Source organism: Aplysia californica, unplaced genomic scaffold (genome assembly GCF_000002075.1).
Source record: "Aplysia californica isolate F4 #8 unplaced genomic scaffold, AplCal3.0 scaffold00253, whole genome shotgun sequence".
NCBI lineage: Eukaryota > Metazoa > Mollusca > Gastropoda > Aplysiida > Aplysiidae > Aplysia > Aplysia californica.
In genome coordinates, this window is record NW_004797523.1 from 491,923 (window position 1) to 505,715 (window position 13,793).

The window sequence follows — 13,793 nt, forward strand, 5'->3', positions numbered from 1 at the left end:
ATATATATATAACAGGCCCGGTAATAACAGTAACAGGGATCCGATAATAACAGAGATTTTTTAAATCCCCGTTTTTTACTACTCAGTGTCTCTATTAAAAGTTATTGGCAATAATTGCCTCATCAGAGCCCAGTCGGTTATAACAGGGACAAAGGCTCGTTAACAATGTGTAAAAAGTAAGAGAGAGAGAGAGAGAGAGTAACGTAGTGATGGAGCAAGCCCATGCAAGCCACGCCACTGCAGCCACACGCAGCGGTTGAAGGGAGAGGGGTATGCGGTGTGCTCAAGGACCTTACTATATTTGGACATCAATAATGGTAATGGGATAAATGGGTTTTAAAAAATTAAATAAGTCTACTGACTCTCCTAATCTCAAGGGCCTCAGAATAAAACCCTCTTTCCTTTCTAGATTTCAGTGCGCGAGTCGGGCAGCGTGCAGCTTAGGTTGACCATGGTTCCGCTGCCAGAGAGAGCTTCTATCAGGCATGCGTTGCCGCCCACAGAGCAGCCGTCATTACTGTATGACCTCCTCGGGTATGCTGCAGACTTCGGTCTAGCCCTTAGCCTAGCTACACGCACACATAGTGTGTCATGCGTAGGCCTGCCACATAGTCAAAATCCCTGTTCGTGGGTACTTGTGGCAAGGGAAACTACCCATGAATAAATACGGCTGGATTAGTCCACAAATGCTTACTTCCCTTACATTTCTGATTTAACAGGGATCTGATATAATAGGACTTTTTCTCTGGTCCCACCATCCCTGTTATATCAGGTTTCCTCTGTATTATTGTCATACACATGAATGCTACATGCTTTTGAAATTTTAGAGGCCAGCTTTAAAATACACTGAATATATATTATATAAATGAATGAACTTACCTTTATTTTTCATCATTTTTCTGTATTACATGTAAGTAAAAAATGGATGGATAATTGATATTAAATGGTTCTAAACATTCCTAAAATATTTCGAGGCAAACACATGTGCCTTCTATGTCAGTCTGCTGATACGTTTTTCCCTCCAAACACCTGCGTTTACTTGTATTCAATGGCACAAATGATACATTAAAGTAGTCTACTTTTTTGTATTTTTTCATGTTTTCAATTTACAATAAAAAATATTAACACGTCTGTTCTCTAAAAATGAGGTTCCATTTTTGTTTATGGTTTTACTTTGTGTCTGTGAAATGAGGAAATGGTATATACGTTTAAGAGGCCCTTCACATGTACGTTGCAACCAGAGGGTTTTAACCGGAGTGGAAACCGGCGTTCGAACCGCGGCGCAAAAAATGTCATTCGACGGGTCAGTACGTCTTCATCACGTGTGGTTTAGCTGCAGCGAGTGTACTAACAATGACGATTTGCTTGCAATTTATATGTGCGGCTCGTGGTGAAGAAGAAAAAAAAAAAAAATGTGAATGAAAGAATGGCTTCAGATAAGAGATCACTTGAGCCATAGACCTACCAGTGCGGGAATTACGGCCTTATCCTGATGATTTCAGTATTTTATTAACGATTATGTGTGTTTGTGTGTGTGTGTGCAGGTGGCTGGGAGGACTTGCGAGCATGTGTATGTTGGTCAAGAACGATTTTAGCTTTCGTGTATGTGTCTCTGTATTTCTGTGTGTGCGATATATACCATAGCTTTGGGATATACCTCATCAGACCCAGCACTGGACAACTGGCTTCTCTCAACGTTTTTAAAATTCCTTCTGGAATGACCTGCGCAGGTTACTAGTTTCCTTTATCACTGAGTACTTGTTTGCACCAGGTTCAAAGCTTCATACAAAATCGACCAGATTCTATTCCCGTTCCTTCTCCAGGAGATTTGAATAGTCTTTGGATAACAATGACAATCTTTATTCATCTGGCAGGGAAAAATTTGCCTTGGTCATTTACAATTTACAATACAATGGCAGTAGATGCTTAGGTGCACTTACGCATACACACAACAGAACAGGACATTATAGTAAAAATACATGTCTCACATGCTGAAACAACCCGCTCCGTAACACTCTCTCTCTCCCTCCCCCCCCCCTCTCTCTTTCTCTCTCTCTCTCCCTTTCTTTCTCTCTGTTTCATTTGTAGCACTGTGTATTCAGTAACCTAATACAGTTGGTACGAATGAATTTCTACATCTCTCTATTCTTGCTTTTCTGGAAATGTATCGTTCATTGTGGGTCGATAAGAGAAATTCTGATGTCAGTGGGTGGCTATGGTCACTTAGCATTATTTCCGCCTTTTTTTAGAACGTTTGTTTTGTACAGATATTCAAAGTTACTTAGTCCTCTACCAATTGCTCTTGATGCCTTTCTGATTAATAACTTGTTTATTTTTATGATGTGCTGCCTTTCCAAATTGTTACCGTAGCAAGGGATACCAAAATTAATCAGTTTCTTTTGTGGTGGTATAGGATATCTGAAGGATGGATGGATTCAGATTGAAAGACCTAAGTTTCCTCAGAAAGTGCAGCCTCTGATGTACCTTTTTAACGGTATTGTTTATGTGATTTTGCCAAGTAATTTTTTTGTCGATTGTAAGACCAAGATATTTGTATGAATCTGTGATTTCAATTGTTTCTTGTTCAATTACAAGTAGAAGGGATTGTTGGTTTTTCTCTTCTAAAAAGAAAATCATTTTATTTTCCAAAGACAGTCATGGGGTCTGTAAATTTCAATGAATTATTAAAGAACTTTATCTTTCGACCATGTTGCCATTTTGCACTATGTTTAGCTGTTGAATTATTATGAATGTGTCAACACATCTGTGAATCTGACGCCCGACGTCCTGCGTCGTCCGCGGTCAGACCGTCTCCGATAAAACATGTGCTAATTGAAGACGGTCCGTCGGGCGAGATGGGAGGTAATTTTAATGATGTTATCTCTGCATAGTTGTGTCCCCTTTCCCGCCTCAATGACACTACACAGAATTCTAGCAGTTCTACTCCTCTAGTCAGCTCTGCATATTATTATATCTCTAGCAGTTCATTGAAACTGCTATGTTTCATGCGATAGTATTGTTGGAATTTTTCACTATCTTCCAACAACCGCGGAAACAAATGATGAAATTCACCAAGTGTATCATGCTTTCTTTGGACGGCATGCACTGAAAATCTTCTTGTCTCTTGTCTAGGTTTTCCTTTTTTGTCCGTGTCTCAAAAGCAGCAACAACAACAATTTTCTTCTTCTGCTACACGCCATATTTGCAAGATGGCGGTGTCTGACTGACAAAATCCGGTGTTAATATGGTCGGCTGCACCCGACGGAAAACGGCGGGTCTGGTCCGTCTGTCGGTGTCGGGCGTTAATATGGTTGCGGCAACTTCCTGGGCCGTCAGCATAATGTGGTAGGGTGGCCAGTTCCTTTTCACACCGCCTTTACTTCCCCAACTCGAAGTCAAGTACCCATTATTGCTGGGTGGGGGGGGGGGGGCGGAAAAAAATCCTTGTCCAAACCGAGACTTGAACCCGGACATTCCGCTTCGGAGACAAGTGCACTAACCACTCCACCACCTCACGCCCACAAGAGAGTAACAAACACACACGAAAAAAGGAGTGATAAAGAAGACAATAAATATTTGATAGGAAAGAAGGAGCACACCACACCAGAGCGCGCGCTAACCACCTAACAAAGGCACATTCAGCAATCAGGATTGTGCTACCTTTCACCTTCTGTTCAACAAACATCTCTTGCAGATGATAAAAGGTACTCAAGCTATTTAGGCTCAATGAACTAAAGTTCAAACTGGTTTACAGGGGAAAAGAAAAAGAGGAAGGCAAAATGAAAAAGAACACATTTCACAATGACCTGGACACACAGGGAAAGAGGATTAAGACACTCCTGGCAACATCTGGAGAGAGTGGTCCAAGGCTGTGGTGACAGAAGTGTCAGCTAAGAATGTACTTACATGATGTATTTGCGTACCCTAAACACTTCAAAGTAGGTCTACATGTTTACGAGTATGTTAACAATGCAGATTTTTTTTTTGCATTTGCAACTGCAAAAGCTTCTTGATTTATAAAATTCTGTCAGCCAGGTATCTGATCAGCTGAATTCAAATACTAGCAGTGAAAATAATGCAAACCAAACATTTTGATTTTGTGGAGGAAGAAGAAACATTTATTCACACTTGACATAAGGTACACAGTTATTTTCTCCAGCCAAAAACAAGGGAACCAAGCTTTGGCACTCAACCGATTCTTTCCTTCTGTACATTACAAATGTAGTACATGTTACATATGTCACAAACCATTCTCACTCAAATTTTTACAACATAAACACCCCAACCCCCCTCCCCTCCAACAAAAAACAAAAAATCTCCCCAAAAACCAAATCCAGTTAAAATATCCACATCCCAAGCTATTCCCTTCATCAACAAATGTATAAAAGCTCTCATTTAAGATTATTTCATACAACAATAACAATGGATCTCACTCGAATGTTTATCCAAAAGAAGTGGATATATTTATACGGCAGGCCGCCGAAAAATCGGAAGTGATAATTCCACGGCACATAAATTCAGCCAATCAGAACATCCGGACTATTTATAATTAAGCCTAGGCTATAATCTCTTTTCCATATAATAATATAAGTAACGCATTAGAGATACAATTTAAGATACCTGTATGTTTAGTTAACAATGTTTATCCTTTGCTATCATTTTGTGCATTATGGACAATGAAGAAATGTTTTGTGCGATTGTAACGAGAGTGAGAGATGCACAATTTATTTTGTGCTAGCAAAATGGAGAGAATACTGGGTTTTTTTTTCCAACAGTAGGGTGCGGATGGGATCGAGTCGGGTCGGGTAGGGATGATCACCCGACTCGTCGCCAGGAAAACAAACACAATTCCTGCATTGGTACACTTCAAGCAGAGCCTATGCCGTCGAAATATCAATTCCGATCTTTAGACTCAAGACGGCATACCGTATAGGTATCACTTCCGATGTTAAGACAGCGTGCCGTGGAAATATCAACTACGATCTTCAGACGGCATGCCGTGGAAATATCGCTACCCTTATACAAATCTATACATCTCAAGCCCACACAGCTGTTGTTTATTTGGAGATGAGTCTGGGTCCTTAACATTCTGAAGTAGTTATAAGTTACGTGAGCTCCACTGTTGAAAAAATGATAACAATACCTTCCCTAAAAGAAAATATAGCATTTTCAAATAAATCCCCCTCAGCGTTTACAGTACAGATGTGGATCTCTGTGACGAGATTATAAGTATAGAATAAGATAAGATAATTTATACAGTGGGTTTCGCATTCAACGAGAAGTCGGCTCCAACGAGGCAATCCTTAATGCCCGATTTTTTCTCTACATCTCTTTGTAAATGTACGTCAGCTCCAACGAGGTTGCAAACAGACGGAAGTCGCTTTCAACGAGGTTGCGATAACCAAATAAAAGCAATTAGCGTCCCCAAAAGTGAAGAATTTTTCTCCTTTCTCTCCATCTCACGCAAAGCACAAGGCCTATCCTTGATTCCTAACACATTGTATTGCTGCTAGATCTAGTGTGCCTCTTAATATGGGTCCCAAAGTCATGAGGATGGGCGAGGGTTAGCCTACGGTAGGAATGGGAGGGGGCGGGTGAGAACGTGATGCGGGCTGTTTGAAACTGGATGAACTCTGAATGGTTAGGTCTAGATCGAGACCTTCATTTTCTTTTCTTCCCCTGATGAGAAAACCCAAGCTCCCGCCTTCACTTTATGTAGATCTAGGCCCATGTTTCCACACGAGAAGTGTTCCGGAAAAAATATATTGTAAAAAGCAGAAATGACGGTCAGAATTCACAGCTTAACTTAAACACACGCACACTGATGCTGTTTGAGATTTTCGTCATCAGGGGGAACAGCTGTTTTAACTACTGGTATTGGTACATCGTGTGATATACAGTGGAGTCCACTTATAACGAGTCCGTAAAAAAAAGAGAAGTCTGTTATAAAGACACTATTCTAAAACCCCGTTTTTTCTCCTCTTTACCTTTGTAAATAAAATACTGCTATAGCGCTATCAGACAAACATGCGAGTCGGTTATAGCGGAAAATTGCTGCTGCTGTGCACAGTTCATAGACAATTATACATAATGCAAAACCTCGCCAGTTGAGAAACTTGATGATGATCTTGCAAATCAAAGGATAGGAGATCCCATGTGCATCAACAATGAAGGCCAGAGCAACTGAGTAGGGAGGGTGTGGCATGCGCAGACAGGCAGAACGCATCGCGTGATAGGCCAGAGTAAGCCTAGTTTAGATTATCAAGGCCTACCATGCCTCTCACTTCTCCGATGCGGGGACGGAGAGGTCACAGTGCTGTAATGGATGGAGCGAATGTGTGACGTGCGCAAGCAGACAGAATGCACCACAGGGTGGGGTGGGGGAAAACACAGTGGGCGAGTTAGCCCAGAGCCCTTTCTTTCTGATCGCCAACGCCGAGCTGTCAGTCCACATCGCTAGATCTAGCGCTAGAGAAAGAAACCTGATTCGATTTTTGATCAAGTAAGACCTAGAGGTCATGTTGAAACAAAATCATCATCAGGGGAGATAGCAAAAGGAGATAAACAGAACACCAAACTCATAGATTAGGCCTACTTTACAGTTTCCCTTGAATTTATTACTGGATCCCTTATAGCGAGAATCCTGCTATAACAGACATTTTGCTCTGGTCCGCTCCCTCTCGTTATAACAGGATTCCACTGTAATAACTTGTCTTTCTTTTCTTAAGCCTTAGTCACATTCAACGAGAGGTCGGATCCAACGAGGACAACAAGCTGGTCACGGCAACCTTGTTGAAAGCGACACCCACTGTATCTATTGAAAGCAAGCTGGTGGATTGATTTGATATTTCACCACCACCCCTCCCTCCACAGACACACACATATGTATGTGAGTGCGCCCACATCTATACACACACACACTCTCACACATATCCTCTCTTCCGCAGACATATATTATATCTGTATACACAATCCCTCATTATACATGTACATGCTTACACACACAAACAGACCCACAGTCACACACATATGATATAAAACAACAATTATTGTTAACAATAATAATGCTTAACAGCCAGATACATGATCAGTATTCCAATAGTAATTCGATGGTATTCAGACCATAACATGAAATGCTACAATCTCTGTTATTTCTCTTTCTTTGAAATTTAAATAAAAAGGTCACTAAATCAAAATTGTATTCCCGACAACTGGAATGACGAGAACTCGGGACTATCAAAATAATTCTTGTAGATGTAATATTTATTATGCTGCATGAGTAGGTGGTGCAAGGCTTTGATACGATAATTGGGTGAATAAATTTTCAAGTTTCTTTGGGATGCCACTGTATATACATACATAAAAATATGTGGACATAGGATGGCTGTTTATGACTCTCCTACCCCTTGGGCATTGAGACCGAACACTGTAACAAACAGACCCGTCGAGTAATTATGAAGTCATAGATAAGTCTTCCATCAAAGGGAAGATAAATTGTGTCAGGACGCCGTAGAAGTAGAATCAGGCACTCATCAATTTTTGGGCACATGGAGTTATTGGGGACGTTGACCAAGATGGCCCAAAACAGACAGAGCTGGAGATCCTTTGCTGCTGCTCTAAACGCCAGATGGGTAGTAAGATGAGGAGTTATTGGTATCATCTTCAAGCCTGTTCATTTGCCTTGATTTGAACTAAAAATATATCCTTCTATCTTGAATCAAAGTCGAGATATTTGCGATTGAAGAAGGTGGGGGTCACCGTGTTCAGAGGTAAAATTAGTGAGAAAATGGCTGCCAAACTTTGGTGACTTCCAAAGCCTGAGGGGGCTTGAGAACTGAACATTTACCTTTTGTTCCTTTTTTCAACGTTTTTCGATAAAATCCAGACAGAAATGAGTTTTTAAATGGATATAAAAGATGTTGAGTCAAAAATTAAAACATTCGATAAAAATTGAAAAACCAGTAGAAAAATTCCTGTTTCTCCGATTCCAGTGTTTCGATGAGCGCCTGATTTCACCACGATGGCTCACAATAATTGTTCATTTTGAGGTGCTGCTGAACATTAAAAATTCTTAAAATTACAACTAAAAAAGACCAATGCTCACACATTGTTATCATAATAGAATTTTACAAGTACAAAGGAACAAATTTCCTCGTCACAAATCTTTGAAATGCAATTTAAATTCAGTTTCCATGTACAGCGGATTCCGCTTAAACCGAAGGTGGGTAACCCGAAAACAGCAGTAAACTGGGAACAAAAAAATCCCCGCTTTTTCCTCTTCTATTTGAGCAAACTCTCTAAACCTAAAACCTGGCTGTCCCGCAGATTTCGGAGTAAGCGAACTCTACTGTTTATAAAATAATAATAATAAAAAAACCAAACAACAACAACAACAAACAAATGTCCTTGAATTACGATGTCACCTTTCAACCTCTTCATCAGGGGCACACTGAAACAAGATAAAAGTGAAGTACAGTTGAATCTCCTCGAACAGCCACCTGTACAAATGACCACCTCCCCCATGGCAATTTTTTCTATTTTAATGATTCTGTCCATGATGTAACCACTTTTCTCTTTAACAATGGCTGGCCATTTTGGTCAGTAGGGTGGTGGTGGTAGCGTCACAAGGGTGGGGATGCTTGAGCCATAGGACGATTCTCAATTAATTAAAATAAGCACATAACGCTCAGTCAGGCCTAAAAGAAAGCAAGACGGACAGTAGACAGACAGACCACCCACTTAAGTTGAAGTTACTGTGGTCCTGATATTGCAAAATCATATATATATGAGGGTGAGTCAAAAAGTAAAACAACTTCGTTTATAACTTAAAGAAAAAAGAACACACTTGCAACTATCACACCTCAAATAGAAGGGGAGCATCTGAGGATCAAATTTCTATTTCTCAACTGTCTCCATTTCGTTCAATAGCCACTGTCCCCCTTTTACTAAGTCCACATATGCCAGCTGTGTAAAACTGAGCAGGTTGGTTGTAGGGTTATAGCAGTCTTGATTTCTCCATCGTTTCCACAGTGTTGACCTCTCAATGGTTCTTTTCTAGGACTGTAAAAGTGGAAGTCTGAATGAGCCAAATCAGGAGAATAAATTGGGTGTGGCAGTGTTTTCCACATAAACGGGGTGATTGTCTCCCTAGTTCTGGTACTCGAATGCAGGCGGGCATTGTCATGGTGAAAGAACACTCTTTCCAAGTTCAAATTTGATCTGACTCGTCGAATTCTCGCTTTCAGTCGTTTCAATGTAGGGTTCAGAATTGACAGTTGCTCCTCGTGGTTAAAAAAAAAAATGTGTGAGAAACACGCTATGAATGTCCCAAAACACAATTGCCATGATTCTTCCGGCTGACTCCTCGGGACAACGCTTGTCTGACAAGCACAGGGACACCTCTTCCTCTGGTTCATTGCTTACACATCTGACCCATCTACATATATAGTGACGAAATCTAAAGCTTGGTCTTTGTAAACATTCTGATGTCTCTTTTGGATGTTATCAGTGGATTTTCCTTCTCTAAAACAAGAAATTCAATCACAGCTCTTAACCTCTGACAGACCTGCAAGAGGGTAGCCATTTTGATGTGACGTCATTTGGGTAAAAAAAAGTAAAGAAACTTGAATTTTAACAATTTGAGTTCAAAAGTACCGTATATGAGCAAGTACTTGTGAGCTGATTTTTATTAAATTTGATGCAAAATAACGAACAACTAGTATAGTTTTTGACTCCCCCTTGTACAATGACTAGTAACATGATGGTGAAAGCAGCCAAGAGACACCCAAAAAAGAATGCACACGGCATTACCAATAATTATTAAGGAATTATTAATAATTAATCCTCATTACCCTGACATCGTAGTTTTCTGCATTGAAAATTTCAAAATTCTGCGCAGAATTTACTCCCAAAATGACCAAATTCCGCAAAAAATCTGCAAGGACCCTGACCCTGTCTAAACTTCTTTTTCCATACTGCTTAAAAAATAGAAGTACCAATTAATCATAGGCTGAGAAGTAGCACTACAGACACAGTAAAATTACCCCCCCCCCCCCCCCCCAGCAATTAGCAGCATACAATCTGTATTTTTTTTTTTTTAGAAACACAAGCCCATAACATAAAATAGCAAAAAAGCAAAAAGTGTGGCCCAAAGAAATGAGACACCATTGTATACCGGGGTAATTTCAAAATCAGGTGAGCTGGCAGTTTGAGCTATGTCATTGATTGTCAGGAGGCGTTGAAGACAGAACGTTATTTGAGAACAAAGAAGTCCTAGGAAGATGGGCAGAACAAAAAAATGTTGGAGAATCATTTGAAGATAAAAGACCACCCCCACTACAACCAAGCAACAACAATGGTCCCAACATTCTAAAGTCAGAGGTAGAGCTCGCAATTAGAATTAGAAACACCCCAGAAGGAAAAGCCACTCGGTGAAGATGGCATAAACACAGAAATGCTCATCTACCGTCGATTTAGGGGTGTGGTCAAGTACCACGTTATATATGTACTAACACTCTACAGAACAGTTTCCCACCAGACACATATGTTCGTTTGGTAAACTGAAGCTGACGTTCAGCGGCATTTGTTTTCAACGCATTTTTTCCTTAAAAAATGTATTTATCCATTTTTGCTGAAAAACAAATCTCGCCTTGCCTGTACTCCTATACCATAGCGCATGCACAATAGAATCTAAAGGGCAGTTTTACTAACTGAAGCGTCTTAAAAGGTCATTCCCAAAGGGGGGGATACTAACATGTTCTTATACACAGTAAATTAATTGTAAATGGGCTGATTTATCAATGTCATGCTCATACTGTGCTGGAACAACATAAGGAATAGGGGGAACTGCAGCTGCTCATTTTGCTTTCCTCATCCTTACATAATTTTTTTCCTCTTCTTCTTTCGTTTTTTGCTGTCACTCTCTTGTGACCCACTATTTCTGGGGTGCCTTGATAGTCGAAGCTGATTTGGTGCTGTTGAGGCTAGAGTCAGAGGGGAGCAGAGTAAGTCTGATTCCCCGTTTAGACCTCTCTGTTGACACCCACCCCTTGGCTTCATATGATCATGACCTATGCAGTGGCGAGGGCCGTAAAACTTTACTTAAAAAAAACAAAGATCGTACATAACAAGATAGATCACTCAGCCAAAAAAGTGTCTGCGTAAGTCCGCGCTTTGGTTCAGATGGCGCTGTAGTCTTTGTTATGAAGCTCTCTTTCGTTTCTCCAGAAGAATAATAGGTTATTAGGAATAGCACAGTTAGTTAATTTCACTTTTATTGTTTTTCATACTAGTGGGGTAACTCTGATCGCAAAGTTCGCACTTTTTCCAAGATGGCGCCACCGAATTTTGAGGATACTTTTATAATTAGCTCAAAGAGAGGAGTGAACTATCTTTTACGTACGATCTTTGCTAACACAAACAAGAATCTAGATCTACGCCCCTAGATCAATTTTGTTTCCAAAAAAAACACACAAAAAAACCGCTCCTATATCCAGCTTCCGGTGAAAGGGAGATCACTCTAACGTCGTCAGCTCCTTTCAGTTTAATTTTTTCTCTCGCAATTCTACGTCTGAAAGCATAGTAATGGAACAAATTTTCTCAAAATTTGGCAAAAAATTAAAATTACGTGCCCGTGCTGCGGATGAAATTCCACGATGCAGTTGACCCATTTTCCCCGCGGCCGCTCTGCGGTTCCGCAGAAAATTACGATGTCAGATTATCCTATACTCACTCTAAAGCACATGCTGTCCTGCCCTATGGACAATTGTTTCGACGTGGGTCTTAACTCATTATATCCGTCAAGCCGCGCCCAGCGGTTGGAATCCCTCTGCTGGCGAGCCACAGGCTCAGGCTAATTCCTTTACAACGACTTCGACATCAAATTACTTTTCGGCAATTGCCAAAAACAAGTCCCTTTTGCCGGAATTTTATTCATTAGTAGAAGAACTATCGAAATAGATTTACTTGATTTGATTGAATGACCAAACTAGTGATGTAAACGTCAATTTTAGATTTTGCACTAAAATAGGGCCCCTCGGAAATAAAAAGGTAAATCACACACCACACTCCGCACAAATAGGTAATACTGATAGGTTTGTCAAGAGGCCAGTCTTTTGATTTTGATATATTCATCTCTGATAAGACAAGCGAAGTTGGTGGAAGAGCCTTGACAATCCAATCCAATTACAAGAATGCCCCACTGGGGATTCAATCTTGGGCTAATCATATCGTAGCTCAGCCTAATAGAAACTGAATTAACACACCTAGAACTGAAAACAAAAAATAATTATTTTGAAGACAGGCGACTCTTCCTTGTGGTAGAGTACAAAAGGGAAAAGGCACATGGAAGATGGTACAAGGGAAATATAACACTGATATTATGAACACAGACGCCAGAGTGAGAGTCATTCTCCTTAGTATGGGGTGAGGGGGGGGGAGGTACCTGTAGTCATGTGGCGAAGAAAGAATATCTATCTATTTTTTTTTTTTCTGGGGGTGGGGGTGGGGGGCGGCTACGTAGCGGGCTGGGGAGTTATGATAAAGATGATAAGGAAGAGGAGAAAGGAGGAAAAGGATGACGACAAGGGTTTTGAGAGTTGTAACTGATATTCGTTATCTTCTTTATCAACCCTTAAAACCACTGAAAAAGGAGATGGGGTTTATGGTTGGAAAAGAATATTTAAAAAAAATGCACACTTACGAAATATTCCACAAAGCAGATCTGCCCATCTTCTGTCCTAATCATGTACTGCAGGGACAGAAACCCTCTGCTGTCTGTGCGGATGGAGATTCTCGTGGACAGTGCCAACGCTTTGACCGAAGGCTTTAGAAGGCTGATCTTGTACCTAAGGCACACATGAAATACACCCAAATAAGTTTTTCAAGATTTTTTTCTCTTCCAGTCTGTCAAAGCATCTTTCTAGTATCATGCACAGAAAACTCAGAAAATTTTTTTTCAGCATCGGCAAGTCAAAGAGGCACAATGCAAGAAAACAAAGAATGCATATTTTCCAGTATGAAAATGTATTTCCATACTCACACCAGGTGTTGGGCTTAAGATATTTAAATTAGCAAGTCCCATCTTGACGCCACTTACTCGTTAAAGCATACTCTCCCTAGTTCATTTAGCATAAGCACGTACCTGTTGGTCTGCGTTTGTGTGCACTCGAAACTTTCGACCATCTCGGAATCTTTTGGAAATGAGGACTGTTTGGACATATATAAAAAAAGACTTAAGTAAAACTCATCTTGGTATTTTTATTTGTAGGAAAGTGACAATAAAAGACAGCAAGCAAGAGGAGAACTGTGACTAAGATATTCAGGACATCCAGGCTCCCGTGGAGTTTCATTCTCGAAGCTATACAGCTGTTACAAAAATGTAACAAACAATCTAACAACAGAGCTTGAGGAGCATGCATGTAAAATTTTGCAAGGCAATACATTAATTAAACAAAGGGAGTGCTTATTTAGGCCAATAATGGCCTAAATAAGGTAAGGGAGGGGGGTTTAGCTTATTTAGGCCACAGTGGACTGTGGCCTAAATAAGGTAAGGGAGGGGGGTTTAGCTTATTTAGGCCACAGTGGACTGTGGCCTAAATAAGGTAAGGGAGGGGGGTTTAGCTTATTTGGGCCACAGTGGACTGTGGCCTAAATAAGGTAAGGGAGGGGGGTTTAGCTTATTCAGGCCACAGTGGACTGTGGCCTAAATAAGGTAAGGGAGGGGGGTTCAGCTTATTTAGGCCACACATGCTCAAACTACGCTTTTCAGGCAACTGAGTTCGTTCCACTTTCAT

The 13,793-nt window shown here is 40.6% G+C and overlaps 1 protein-coding gene across 1 annotated transcript in view; it reads right to left on the bottom strand.

The window, feature by feature from the left end:
* Positions 1–8,115: 8,115 nt before the first annotated feature.
* Positions 8,116–13,793, bottom strand: part of LOC101848531 (cell cycle checkpoint protein RAD1) — a 17,299-nt gene continuing 11,621 nt past the window's right edge. The window contains exons 7-9 of the mRNA XM_005100608.3: positions 13,142–13,206; positions 12,701–12,845; positions 8,116–8,449 (exon numbers count right to left, since the gene is read on the bottom strand). Of these exons, the coding sequence (XP_005100665.1) occupies positions 8,420–8,449; positions 12,701–12,845; positions 13,142–13,206 (240 nt within the window). The 3' untranslated portion in view covers positions 8,116–8,419. The remainder of the gene's footprint in view (positions 8,450–12,700; positions 12,846–13,141; positions 13,207–13,793) is intronic.